The 14,268-nt window shown below is 57.3% G+C and overlaps 1 protein-coding gene across 5 annotated transcripts in view; it reads left to right on the forward strand.

Moving 5' to 3' along the window:
• Positions 1-359: 359 nt before the first annotated feature.
• The window catches only part of TET3 (tet methylcytosine dioxygenase 3), a 92,773-nt gene continuing 78,864 nt past the window's right edge, over positions 360-14,268 (forward strand). The window contains exons 1-2 of one of the 5 annotated variants that reach the window (XM_079791951.1): positions 360-636; positions 3,167-3,902. In XM_079791951.1, coding sequence (XP_079648077.1) covers positions 3,600-3,902 — 303 coding nt within the window. In that variant the 5' untranslated portion in view covers positions 360-636; positions 3,167-3,599. Of the gene's footprint in view, positions 637-775; positions 1,115-1,250; positions 1,566-2,081; positions 2,344-2,683; positions 2,855-3,166; positions 3,903-14,268 lie in introns of those variants that run through there. The other 4 variants (XM_079791949.1, XM_079791950.1, XM_079791948.1 and 1 more) reach the window with 4 other exon arrangements.

Raw genomic sequence — 14,268 nt, forward strand, 5'->3', positions numbered from 1 at the left:
CGTGATAGTCTGTACTTTACAGAGTTGTTCTATAGATTAAACAGTCATTGCGGTCATTGTCTGAGCCTTTGGAAGATTGTGAGTACCTGGTCCAAGGTCACTCTGCTAGCAAGTGGCAGGGCCAGGTCTGGAACCCAGAGTTCTCCGGCTCCCAAGCCGCCTTCTTCGCCTCATTGTCACACGGTTTCTCTGGAGATCGTATAACAAATAGGGAAATGCTTGTGGTATGATGTTAAGTGAGAGAGGACAGCCAATTGCATAACCAGCGTGTGCACACCATTTTATTAAAAAAGGAAACGAATCTACACATAGAAAAGGCTAGAGGGAAAGCAGCAAATGGCTCCACGTGGTATTGGGACAATGTTTGTCTTCCAATTCTCTGTATTTTCTTTAAGGCAATCTTATTAAACAGAAAATCATTGAAAACATTAACGTATAACATTTTAAGCAATTACAAGTTCATAACCTGTTTCCATGTTTGAAAATTACACTCTACTGGTTTCTCTTCTCAGTTCTAGGCTTACTTCCCTGAACTCTCCAAGGCCAGGGTAGGAAGTACTGCAGCCGCGTTCACCAGCCATCCCACCGCTGACAGCGCGCACTGGAGCAGGCTGTCAAAATCAAGCCTGTGAGCAAGTAAGTTCCAGACAGAGCCCGGGATCCTCTACCACCTTCTGGACAGCGCTTCTGGGGATCAGTTACGTGTTTCTTTCTTTCTTTCTAAATAGCCTGCCGAGTGCTCTTTTTCCAGTTCTGGCTGACTTGTTAGCTACAGCCAGGCAGGGACGCCTGCCAGGTACCTGGCTCCCTGAGCACCGCCCAAACTGGTCAGGCCAGTCCGCCCGAGGTGGTTTCTGCCAGGACTTGCCCTCGAGCGCGCGCGCGCGCGTCCCCGTTTGTGGGATGGTAGTAGTGTGTGTGTGTGTGTGTGTGTGTGCATGTGTGTGCGTGTGTGTGTGCATGTGTGTGCGTGTGTGTGTGTGTTAGAGACCCACCCTTCTCCCCAGCAACCCAGGTAGGTGGAAGGCAGCTGCAGGCACCAGCCTGGCAGTCAGGCCAGAGGGGTGGAGTTGAATTAATCTAACCTGGAATTTCAACTTGGCCTGAACAACAGGTGAGGGGGAAAAGCAACAGAGAGAAGGGGCAGTTTGGCAACTTGGAAATATTCTGGTGCCTTGCCCCTTGCCCCCCCCCACCCCCCACCCCCGCCTGAAAAATATCCCAGGGCGACTTTTCAAAGTGTCTGCGCCCGGTTACAGGATTCGGTTGCGTTATGGCCCCTCCCCTCCGAGGCTGTCCAAGCCCCTCCTGAACGCTGTCCTCCTCGGTTACCCTCCGCGACGCGCCCGTTCCCCCTCCTCCGAGAGGCAGGGCGGGGGTATCGGATTAGTCTTTGTTTTCGACGCGAAAAGAGCCGAGCGCCGCAAGGGGGAGGCTCGCCATGGCAGGGTCCCGGGGTCCGCCTGGGCAGGGCGCTCGGCCGTGACCCCCGCGAAGGTGCCCCCCCAGGCGGCCCGCGTGGCCTCTGTCCCCGAGTCCCCTCTCTTTGCGGCCAGGCTGACCCGGTACGCAAACGCGCGATGTCCCCCATTGTCCTGCCTCGAAATGAGCGAGCAGCAGCCGGGAGGGGGGAGGTCAGTCGGGTCGGGAGCTCAGGGCTCTCTGGGGCGCTGGGGCCGTCCCCGACCGCTCGGGCCCGCAGGGAGTGGCAGGAAGTGGGGACCGCGGGCCGGCTCGGAGAGGGCCTAGGCGGGGAGGTCCGCGTGCCCCACCCCGTGCGGCCCGCCTCGCCCGCCCGGGCTGCAGAAGCGCCGGAGGGCGGGAGTGGCCGTCCCCAGGGTGGCGGCCGGGCCCGGGGAGGGCCAACAGCGGGGGTGGGGAGGTTCTGCAGGTGCAAAGGCTCGGCGCCCGGGCCAGACCCTGCCCCCACCCGCTCGTGGGTCGTCCGCTCGGTCCCCTCCCCCTCCCGGGAACTCCCCCTTCGTGCAACCCCAGGCCCGGCAGAGGGGGCGACGGCGGGGCTCGGCGGGGCCGCACGTGCGCGCCCTCCCGGGCGGGGGAGTCCCCGGGCGAGCACGTGCCGCGGCGCGCGGGGGGCGGGGAGTCCCGCGGACGCCTTCATTGCTGCTGCTGCTGCCGCCGCGGCCGCCGCTGCCTCTTCCTTCCTCCTGCGCCGTCCCCTCCTCGGCCTGGGCGGGGGGCTCCGCGCTCCAAGCTCGGCTGGGCCCGGCGCTCCAGGAGGCGGGCGCCCCAGGCGGCGGCGGCGGCCGCGACGGTGGTGGCAGCGGCGCGGGCCGGGAAACTTTGCCCCTTTGTGCGCTCCGCCCCGGAGGCGGCGGGCAGGTCGGTGCAGTCGGTGCCTTTCCGGCTCCGGGGTGGGGGAGGGGCGGCGGGAGGCGTGGGGGGCCCGGCCACGGGGGAGGGGACGACTCGGGGCCGGCCGGAGGGGCCGCTACTTTGTTGCGGGGGACGGGGCGGGGGGGGTGCTACGGGTCACCGTGTAGCGGAGCCGGGCGGGGGCGACGGGGCGGGGCGGGGGCCGCGGAGCCGCCGGAGCCGAGCGGCGGAGGCCCCAGAACAAAGGAGCCCGAGCGGCGGCGCGCGCGCCGCCCGGGCCGAGCTGGAGCGCGCCCCCCTCCCCGCGCCCCCTCGGCGGAGCGGGCCGCCCTCCCCGGACCGGCCAGCGGCGAGGGGCGCGGCGGGGCGGCCGGCGCGGGCTACCCCGCGCGCGACCCCCTTGCAGGCCGCTTCCGTGCAGGGGGCGCCCGGGCAGCCCCGCCGAGTGCAGCTCTCAGCAAACTTTATTTTGAAAGCGCTGCTCCGCTGGGGAGGCCCCCGCGACCTCAAGTGAGGGGTGTGTGTGGGAATTTGGGTGAAACTCTCCCGGCCCGTGGGGGTGGGGCAGAGAACAACTTTCTTGTAAATCACCTTGACCACCACCTCCAACGAGCCGTCCAGGTTCCCTTAACCCCCATCAGGCCCCCCGCCTCCTCCTCAGATAGGGCGTGGGTGCTAGTGCTCCCTGCCAGGGCTTCTGGGCAAAACTTCATTGAGCGAGCCCTTCTCCTCCCCCATTTTCTCTCTCCCCAGCAGCAGGGAAAGGTAACACGTGAAAGTTGTCTGAGCCCCAGGTGACGCGCTACCTTCCCCTTTCTGTCTTTTTCAGGCAGCCTTGCCTTCACCATCCTGACTCGGGAAGAGAAATATCAGGAGAAACTCACCCTGCTCTGCCCCCGCCACACACCTGTCCACCTCATGCCTGCGTCCAGGGGGGGTGAGGGTGAAGAGCCCTCCCAGCCAAGATGATCCCTTCTCTGGGCGCTGCCGCTGCTGTCCTCCCCCAGACCCTGGGCCCCAGCGAGTGGGAGAGCGGCCCCCACCTGAGCCCTACCAGACTGCTGCAGAGGAGGTGAAGAGGGGTGGAGAGGAACCCACCCACCCCAGAGACTGGAGCTGCTAGCCTCCACCTTGTAGGCTCGTGACTGTGTTAGGGAAGAAGGACCTGTTGGTGGCCTTGGCAGGCAGGCAGGCAGGCAGGCAGGCGGGAAGCTGGACAGTGGCTCTGCCCAGGCACCTATGCCCCCACGTCTGGCAGCGTCATGAGCCAGTTTCAGGTGCCCCTGGCAGTGCAGCCGGAGCTGCCGGGCCTGTATGACTTTCCTCAGGGCCAGGTCATGGTAGGGGGCTTCCAGGGGCCTGGGCTCCCAGTGGCTGGGAGTGAACCCCAGCTCCGAGGGGGTGGGGATGGGCGAAAGAAACGGAAACGGTGCGGTACGTGTGAGCCCTGCCGGCGGCCGGAGAACTGCGGGGCTTGCACCAGTTGCACCAACCGCCGCACACACCAAATCTGCAAACTGCGCAAGTGTGAGGTGCTGAAGAAAAAAGTGGGGCTTCTCAAGGAGGTAAGCTGGCCGGCAGGCGTTTGGCTACCCTGTCCCTTCCTTGAGGCTGCTGTATTCCCAAGGGTCTCGTGCAAGAGCGTGCGGTCCTTCCCACGCGTTCGGAGCCTCTGGGTCCACCGTGGAGGGCTAGTGGCCTTGGGAGCCGGCGTGGGCTCCTTGGCCGCACTGACAATTTATGGGAGCATAACTGGGTCGCAGAGGACTCTAGAGTGAGCGCCCTCACCTCTGATGTCTGCATGTGTCCCGGGACAGTGCTGTCCAGCTTAATCTCTAGAGGTTTCTTGTCCGGCTGGGAGCCTCGGATGTATTTCAAGGTCACACCAATGCTTGGGTGATGGGGAGAGTGATGGTGTCAGGTCAGGGATGGAGGCGGATGGGTTTGGAAAGAAGAGTTGGGAGTGGTTTTATGGTTTTATGCTGCCCTGATGCAGTAGGATAGTTCTTTCCATAAACCTTTTTTTTGGGGGGGTTGGGGGGGGTACCTTTTTTTTTTCTCAGAAAGACGGCAGGGAATTTTATGGGAAACTCAGGATTTGGGTTCCCCTAGTAAGGATACCTTGAAGTCAAAGACTGTTACCTCTGTGTCTCAGGACCTGGCTCCGTTCCTTGGTGTATCCGAAGCACTCAGATACTAAGTGAATGAATGACGAGTTTTTGACACATTGTCACCCCCAGGAAGGAGTACTCCTTTATGTGGAGTAGCGCGGGTCGCGGGAGGGAAGGAGGAGCTGGGATGAGGTCAGAGGAGGGAAGCAGAGAGGCAGTGACCCTGCACTGGCCATCTTTTCCTTGCACAGGGCTGGCGGCAGCCGCCACAGCGGAGAGTTGGCAGGAGTAGGGACGAGCGAAGTTGAGCAGCTTGGGAGGCGCGCGGTGTGGCGGCTTCAGGCAGCGGAACTGGCGCTGGACAGAGGCGGAGGCCCGCGCTGCCTGTGGGCCTCCCGGGCTCTGCCCCGGAGCCCTCTGTCTGGGCCCGTCTTCTCCTTGGGGAAATGGAGGGCTTGTGCTTCATGGTCTTGGAAGCCCTTTCCAGCTGTGAGCCGCCGTGCGTGCGTGCGCGTGCGTGCGTCTGAGGGCGAGGGCACCTGTGGCTCCGATGGACAGGCGGCCGGTGCCGGGGTTTCCCTGACCGCCTAGTGCAGAGCTGTGCCCTGGGCTCCGAGGGGCTGTGTCCTGTGGCTGGAGGATGATTCCAAGTGTCGGGGGCAGGGAGGTGGGTGTTGCTGGGGGGCTCTGCCCCCCTCTCACCTTACCTTGTCCACTCCCAGTGGAAGCAGCACATCCTGGTCTGGGCCTCACAGACGCCGTGCCCTGGTTAAAGCAGACATCTGGATCACATCTGCAGCTCCCACCCCAACTTGGGAGACGTGTCCGGCCCCTGTCTGTTACTGGTGTTGGGGGAGCCGGCATCTGCTGGACCAGGGTCATCTCTGAAAGGGGGGTGGGATCAGGGCTGAGCTTTACTCCTGGGCATGAGATCTGGTGTTTGGGGGAGAGGAGAACCTGCCCAGTCTACTCTGTAAAGCTGGGTTTCCTTCCTTCCTTCCTTCCTTCCTTCCTTCCTTCCTTCCTTCCTTCCTTCCTTCCTTCCTTCCTTCCTTCCTTCCTTCCAGTGCTCGCCTCCTTCACTGCCCGTAGTCTCACTCCATTCCTCCTGTAGTCAGACCTGAGGGCTGGGGGCCCGATCTTTATTTCTAGGCTGGATGTTTCTGGAACCAGTGGTCCTCGTGAACCATGTTTAAGCTCTTTTTTCGGCAACGATGAGGCGTACCTGAGGGAGAGGGGCTGGAGGGAGGCCAGAGTCCCGTCCTCCCGGGTGTGAGCTGCCGGCCTGGGCTGCCGGGTGGTCGGAGTTACGATAGCGGGATCTGGGTTGGCTGAGGCTTAGGACAACCCCGCTGAGAGATGTCTGCATCCCTGCAGACCTTGCCACGGTCGGTTGCTGCCCCGCCAGGCCCCCAGGGTCAGGGAAAGTGCGGCTGCTGGCCTGCGGAATCCCAGGGCAGAAGGTCCACATGCCGCCCCGGACAGTGTCTCCCAGTTTCTGGAGAAACAATGGTAAGGAGACAATGGAGGGAGCTTTTTCTTAAAGCTAATTTTCTCTGACTTAAAGAGGAGTACTTTGTTTTAATGATAGGTCCTTCCTACTTCTTAATGTTTAAAATGGGCTTCTTTTTTTTTTATGAAATCAAGGTGTTGATAGAAAGTTGATTTTTTTTAAAAAAAGAAGTCTTTACTGAGCAAAGTACAAAATGACAACTATTACCTGTCTCCATAATTTTTTTAAAATTTCATTTTTTAATCCTCAACCGAGGATATGTTTTTGTTTGTTTGTTTTGAGAGAGAGAGGGGGGAATATCGATTTGTTGTTCTACATATTTATGCATTGACTGGTTGATTCTTGTATGTGCCTGGACCAGGGACCAAATAAACAACCGTGGCGAATCAGGACGACGCCCTAACCGACTGAGCTACTTGGTCAGGGCCTGTCTCCATATGTGTATATTTTACTGGTCCGCGAAGGCCGAAAGCGTGGGAACCACTGCCAGGCTGCGTTGCATTTAACGGAAGCACCTCTAGCAGAGCTGATGTGCCCAGAGGCTCCGCCTGAGTGAAGGAACTCCAGACGCAGCCCAGAGCTTACCAGGCCCCCAGAACCTTAACCCTTAGATCTGAGCAGCCATGTCGCAGAGGAACAAGCCCCAGGACCGGGGACGGTGGGAAAGGAGAGGATGCATTCCTGGCCTCTGAGTTTCCTTTGGTTTGGGCTCAGGAACATAACGTAAGCATTGGACCCAGACTCTCCAGGTGGAACAAGACACAGCATCCCAGGAGTCTTCTTGGGAATCAGACCATCTCCTCGCATCCCTGCTGCCTGGTATTTCCTCCTCTGGGCACCCTTTCCTCACTTCCATCCTGTCTCCACCTCCCCCGGCTTCCTTTGAGCTATCTGTCGACAGCTGCTTTGGATCATCCTGTAAGTGGGTAAACGTTATCTTGGCTTCCCCGGCTTCCTTCCCTGCGCCTCACTCTTTTTCCAGGGGAAGGGTGGGTGGCAGTGCTGCGGAGTTCTATCAGAAGAGAAGTTCAGCATTTTAAGCAGCTCCCAGAGCGGGCCCTCCCACCCAGGCAGGCGACTGCTGCTCTGGCTCCTCACGTGCGGTAACACACCTGAAGGGGGTTCATTCCCGTTTCGCCGTCTTCCTTTCTAGTTCCGGGAAGGACTTAGGTCGTGGGCTGATGCCCAGGCCGTTTGACCTCCACATGCTTTTTACCTGAGTGGTGGCTCGTAGCACGCGACAGCAGATTAGAAAAGTCAGGTTTGGTGGGTGTGGAGACACAGGGACCTCAGAACCCGAAGCACGCCCCTGAGCACCGGTTTTCTCATTTGTCAGACGGGGTAACCCTTCTTTGCAGGGTTTGTTGTGAGAATTGAGGTAAAGTATGCATCATGCCTGGCACATAGTAGGTCAGCAGTGCATGGCGACAGGACAGTCCTAGAAGGTCTAGAAAAGAATTAATCTTCGTGCATAAACAACTGTGCATTCGTGAGTCTCTGTTTTGTAATTGTAAAGATGCAATTCAAAATAAATGTTTATCTCCAGACATTCCCTCACATGCTTATAGAAGAATGGGGCGGGGGGCAGAGGGAAGGAGCAGTTTGCCGGCCTCTCTCCTGGGGTGGAGGCTGGACAGCAGGAGCAAGGAGCCACTCTGGTCCTGACTGAAAAGTTGCTCATGGGTGAGGGAGGTGAACGCTTTGGGAGCAAAAGAAAAACTTGTATAGAAAAATGTATGCATAAGGATGGAAGCATGACTGAGTATTTTAGTGAAAATGGAAAGAAAGGGGAATATATATATGGTGTGAGAGACACTGTCTTAACCCTCAGCCATGTGGTAGAAACTGCTCTCAGCGCGATTTTGAGACAAGATACTTTGGAATTAGGGATCTCCCAACAATATTGGACCGCCTGATAGATGCTTGCCTCGCCAGTCGGTAGGTCTGTCTTCCTGAAGATAGTGGCTGTGAGGAGGGATCCTTTCCCCCAACAAAGGGAGAGCTCATGGGTGAAGAAGTGTTGAGACATTAGAGAAAGGGACCCCCTCTTAGCAGCTGTGAGGCCGGGAGGGGGGGGGGGAGGCTGGACAAGGAGAGGTGCTTGCCTTAGACTTGAGACAATTGTTTTTTCAAAAAGTTTTTAACCCCCTGGCCACAGACTCTAGAAGGGAAGTTAGCTGGAGGGGTAGGATTGCTTTTTAAAAAAGGAAATGCTGACGGAACAGTCCTGAATGGTGCCCTGAGGAGAGGAAGATGGTGGGAGAGGGGAAGAACTGAACCGGCTGTGTGCCGCCCGCTGCTGCCTGGTGAGGGCAGGGGGCAGCAGACCCGCTCCTCGTGTGGGAGAGGGTGCGTGACACCGAAGGCAGAGTCAAGCGTGGTCTGACCCCTGAGGAGGAGCGGCAGGAACTTCTGTGACCAGAATGTGCTGAGGCCGGTGGAAAATACTCAAGACAATAAAAAGCCTTTTGTATATTCCCAGCAAGAACGAGGAGGCAGGAATAGGCTTACAGCTTCAGGGAGCACCACCAAAGACACAGAGAGAGAGTGAGCAGCCTTTGGGTCCCGGTCGCCTCAGGGGGTGAGGTGTAAACTGGGGAGGACCGCCGCGTGTGTGGTTAGGAAGGCAGAGCCAGCCGCCGCCCTGCCTGCGTCTGAGTCACTCGCTCCCCGGCTCCCTGCTGGACGAACACCTCCAGATATGTTTGTGGAAGGGCATCTCTGAGTGACGATGACGGAAAGGGAGCCAAAAGACCGGAGACAGGTAAGAAGTCCACGTTTCCAGAGAGACTTTGGCGTCTGTTTTTGACAGACCTGGAGCAGGTTGTGACGGAGGTGGTTGGCGAGGCTTTAGGAAGGCAGGTGGTGAGCTTTGAGGGTCCCTGTGGGTCTTCACAAAGCAGCCCCGTCGAACTAACATACCTGGATTTCTGCACAGAAATGCTGGTGTGTCCTGCCAGCCTCTCGGGCAGATCAGAGGGCCAGTTGTCTCTTTCAAGTCATCCCGAAGAGCTGGCGCGGGGATAGCTGCCCTGGTTCAATCTTCCTATCAACCGTGGGGGTCGGGGGTTCCACATTGGGGTCACCTGGGCCCCACCCCCAGCGATCTGATTTAATTGGTCTGAGGTGAACCCCGGTGATCCGGGGCTCCCAGGTGTATCTAATGTGTAGTCAGGGTGCAAGTCCTCGGGTGCAGATGAGAGCTGAGGTGATGGGCACCTACCTGGGCTCTTCTGTACCTGGCTCACCTGAGTCTTGGGCACCTGGATGGCTCACACCCATATTCCCACGTTGCTAACCGGGGGACCAGCAGCATTGGCATCACCTGGGAGCTGGTTAGAAATGCAGACTCTCCGGTCCCACCTTAGACCTGGTGAGTCAGAATCTCCACTGTAACCTGATGCCCAGGGCACCTGGATGTCCCCGAGAGTTTGAGGAGCTGGTGACTGGGAGGAGGGAGGGGGGGCACGGAGGATAGAAATACGTCTCGATAAACTCCAGTTGCCATCAAGGTTAAAGAGGATGACCTCACCCATTTCTGTAACCTGCAGGCCACGGAGACCAGAAGCTCTTGAGATTTCTTCCAAGTTTATGCTTGTTCTTCTGGAGCCCAGTTCCTGCTAACCTAGTGAGTTAGGAAAACCCGTCGGGAACCTGTGTGTGTCCTGAGAGTAGTCAGGAAAGGGCTCTCAGATGTTTGCTGCTCAGTAGTCTGCCTCAATGTTGGAGCCCATGAGCGAGTTGTAGCTGATGGTGACTGAAGAGAAAGGTTGTGCTCACAGACTCTTGGGACGCGTGGAAGGGGCTGGAGGTGTGCGCGTCTCCTGTGTGCCCTCTTCAGAAGATGTGGTTTGGAGTAAATGTGTTGGATCTGTGGGTAGGTGGGGGTGGGGTGCGGGTATCCAGCTGAACAGTAGATCAAGGGGCTGAGGAGAATGGGGCAGTCTGGAACACTGGACCCAAAGAAACTTCATGGGGTTTCATTGGGGGTGAATCCGAAGTCCTGTACCTGTTTTTAAAAAGAGAAGAAATACGTGCACAAGTCAGGAACCCTGCCTTCCTAGCAGGTGGGAAGGGCTGAAACTCTAAAAGGGACATTCTCGCCTGTATGGAGGGGATCTGCCAGCGTGGTCCCACGAGAGACAATTGAAGGAAACGGGCCTGCTCGCCTTGGGAATGGGTAGAGAAATACAGACCAGGTCCCCTCTCCTGGGGAAAAGGGAGTCAATCCCGTGGAGTAGAGGAGTGTGCAGAACATTCCTTAGTGGGCGGAAGCTACAAGCAGGTAGACTGAACCCATGTTAGAAAAGAGAATTGTCTCACGTTTGTAGCTGTTCCAAGACTGAGGAGCAAACCCTCCGCGGTGGTGCCCATCCTGCGTGGGGCAGAGGCTGGTGCTGCCTGGCGGGATGTTCTGAGGACATCCTCGAGGGTGGGGCTTCCACACGTGGTGTCTCTTGCTAAGACTCAGTGAAGGACAATATCAGGTCTCTCTCCGTGTTCCTCAGATGACCACGTTGCAGAAGAAGCATCTCCTTTAGCTTATGAGGGTTTTGTCAAGTTCTGGACAATCTTATACGTAGACCTGATCTCGGGCCTCCATTGGAATAGAACCTGGGAACTTTCTGAAAACTTTAGCCAAATGTTGTCAATGTGCCGGGGCATCTTTTCTCAGGGGAGTGGGCCCATGGTTTTCAGTAGATTCTTTTTTTAAAATATATATATATATATTATTGGTTTTTTACAGAGAGGGATAGAGAGTTAGAAACATCGATGAGAGAGAAACATTGATCAGCTGCCTTCTGCACACTCCCTACTGGGGATGTGCCCGCAACCAAGGTACATGCCCTTGACTGGAATCGAACCTGGGACCCTTGAGTCTGCAGGCCGATGCTCTATCCACTGAGCCAAACCGGTTAGGGCTTCAGTAGATTCTTAAGAGTATTCGTGACCTCCCCACATTTAACAAGCATGCTCTACCTGAGCTGTCCAGTTATGGTAGCCATTAGCCACATGTGGCTATTTAAATTCAAATTAATTAAAATTAAGTTCAGCATTAGCTGCTTTTCAAGTGCTCTATCGCGGCTTGCTCTCGTGGTTAGCGGCTTATGCGTTGACCACGCAGATAACATTTCCAGCGTTATGGGGAATTCTATGGGACAAGGATATGGGAGACTCTCTCTTGTCTTATTTTTTTTTTTCTCTGCCTTACTTTTTATTGGTTGCTCTGCCCTTTAAGGGTAAGCTCTGAGTGTCCCGGTTCCCTCTTCAACGCTGGGGATGACCCTGGAGCCCTAGAAGAGAGAGGGATGGCCCTGTGTGATCTCTGAACCCTCACCCAGACCTTTCTGGGTTGGGGAAATCGCCTTCCTGGTTGGCTGCTCTAAGAAGGGTATTTTGAGTTAGAATCCCTGTCCCCACCCCAAGGTCAATGGTGAGGAGTGATGGCTTCCTGGGTTCTAAGCTACTGTAAAGCTCATTGCTTCTCCTTGTGGGCATGGCGGGTTTGAATGATCTGCTGTGGAGAGAGAAAGCAGGAGGAGTGGCTCTCCACCCAAAGGCTCTCACGGCTCCCTAGCGGAAAGTGGCCTCTTCACCCACAGACTGGACCAGAGGCCCTGCTGAAACTTGCCCATGTTCACTCTGGCCCCATAGGCCCTCTGCACGGACCCAGCCGAGTCCATTGTTAACTCTGTGCCTCGGGCATCTCGTTCTAGAAGGTGGTGAGGTGACTGAGCGAGGAGGAGGACCACATCAGGGGTCTCAGGAGTTGTCACTAACTCCCCACTTGCCTTCCCATCAATTTTTAAAAATGATTTTAAAACATCCATGCCCTAGCTGGTTTGGCTCAATGGATAGAGCGTCCACCTGTGGACTGAAGGTCCCGGGTTCGATTCTGGTCAGGGGCACATGCCTGGGTTGCGGGCTCGATCCCCAGTAGGGGGCATGCAGGAGGCAACCAATCAATGATTCTCTCTCATCGTTGATGTTTCTGTCTCTCCCTCTCCCTTCCTCTCTGAAATCAATAAAAATATTTTTTTTAAATAAAAATACTCACCGAGGATATGTTTCCTTTGATTTTGAGAGAGAGAGAGAGAGAGAGAGAGAGAGGAGAGAGAGAGAGAGAAAGACATCAATGTGAGAGAAACATCGATTGGTTGCTTCTCATATGTGCCCTGACTGGGCATCAAATCTACAGTCCTCTCAGTGTACAGGATGGGACAACACTCCAACCAACTGAGCCACCCGACTGGGGCTGCCGCCCCCGCCCCCCCACCCCCCCTCCCCCCGCCATCACTTCTTTACAGTTCCCTTGTGGATTGAGAGCAGGACGCCCAGGAAGGGACCTCTTCTTCCCAGAGCCCTGCTGGCTGTTTTAGGGAGAGTCTCGAGGGTTGCTGTGGCCGCTGAGTGTCTGTGCAGGGCCGAGGCCGCTGGAACACCTGGAGTGGACACACCACTCCGTGGCCTTGTCTCCTGTCATTTGCATAAGAAATCTGATAAGCTAAGTTTCAGTCACAGCCCAGTGTGGGGTGACTGGCCGGCCTTCAGCCGCAGGTCCTGGGGTTGCTCCCTTCCTTCAGGTCCCCCGAGCTCTGTTCCTGCTCTGACGCGCACAAGTTCCAGCTCCGTCAGGCCCCACCGCCCCACACCCAGGTGGGGAGTGCGTGGACAGGTCAATGCACCTCCCGCCACTGGCAAAGCGGCAGTTCCAGATCCTCCACACGGAAGGGAGGTTACATTGGGCAGAGTCATTCGGGGGCATTTGCCAGATTGCACATGCCCCGTAGCTTCCCGCCTCTCCTGTCTCAGCAGGAAGCTTGGGGAAGGGCTGAGGAGATGCTGGGTGGGAAACAAGACGGAAGGTACTGGACTAGAGTCTGTTCCACGTCTGAGCCGTTCCTCGTGAGAAGGATATGGGAGACGCTCTCTTGTCTTACTCTTTCTCTCTGCCTTACTTTTCATTGGTTGCTCTGCCCTTTAAGGGGAAGCTCTGAGTGTCCCGGTTCCCTCTTCAACGCTGGGGATGACCCTGGAGCCCTAGAAGACAGAGGGATGGCACACACTCACGAGGAGGGCTGAGTCCTGTCTGAACTGTGTTCTCGCTGCAGGACAGGCAGCCATGGGGTGGAGGGGAGCACTAGCCCCTGTGCCGGGGGAGGGCAGCTCCTCTCTCCGGCGTCGCTTCAGTTTCCCGAGGCGGGACGTCGTCTGCTTTAACTTGCAGACTTGTGAGCTGCTTTCCCGGTCTCAGTCGCCCGGGACTGGCTGTGTGCAAGGCTGCGGCTGCGGCTGAGCCTGAGCTACGGGGAAAGCGGAGGCAGCGTGTACTCTGTCCCTAATGAGCTCACAGGCTGTGGAGGGAGATGAGCGTGGAAGCAAATAATTACAGTGCAGTTCGGTAGGGCGACAGGGAGGGATGCCCTGAGGGCAGAGCCCAGCCTTTAGTCATCTCTGGGCCCAGAGCGCCCAGTGGAAAAAGGGCAGGGACCTGTTTTGAGAGTTTCAGGACAGCGATATGTGAAGGATTGGGGTGGGGAGACTCCCAGGATTGGGGAGGACTCTCCTCTGAGCCCGAGGCGTGGAGATGCTGCCCGAATGCTTGAAGGCTCGTCCCTGGCGGCAGGGGTGTGGAAGGACACAATTCTCCTTGGAAGTTTTCCCCGAGAGGCCGCTCCCAGGTTTCTGAACCCCTCCGCGTTCCCGTCCCACCTCTTAAGGTCCGGGGTTACTGCCTTGGGCTCTGGAACAGTTGGTCCCAGGCTGCTGAATGTGGGGTGGGGAGACCCTAACGAGGCTCATAGACCATAGTCCTCCTCACAGGCATCTAGGAGGGCATGCGGAGTTTGGGCAGAGCCGCGACTGCTGCCTGGCAGCCTGGCAGCCCCGGTGCGTTCTGTTCGCTGGTAGCGACGCGTGCAGGCGGCGTTGCCGGCGGGCTCTGACTTTTCCCGTGGACGTTGCTGGGTGCCTGGATTCTGTCTGGTTCTGCTGCATCTCCAAGGAGGAGCACCTTTTCTTCTATCACTGCCGCTCTCCTCCTCCTCCTCCTCCTCCTCCTCCTCCTCCTCCTCCTCCTCCTCCTCCCTCCTGAGATTGCTGTTGACACAGACTTCCGCTGCCAAAGCTAATTGTGAGGCCTGATCAGTGAATGAAGGCAAAGGCAGTTCCCATGACAACCACGGAGAGTTTCAAATATAGGGGATGATGTGTGTGATGGGCTGCAATTACTTGGGTGGAAATGGATGCGTGGACACCAAGGACTTTAAACATAGGTTCCGAAGGTGGAGGGGGTGTTGGGGTTCT

Source organism: Cnephaeus nilssonii (genome assembly GCF_951640355.1).
Source record: "Cnephaeus nilssonii genome assembly, chromosome: 15".
NCBI lineage: Eukaryota > Metazoa > Chordata > Mammalia > Chiroptera > Vespertilionidae > Cnephaeus > Cnephaeus nilssonii.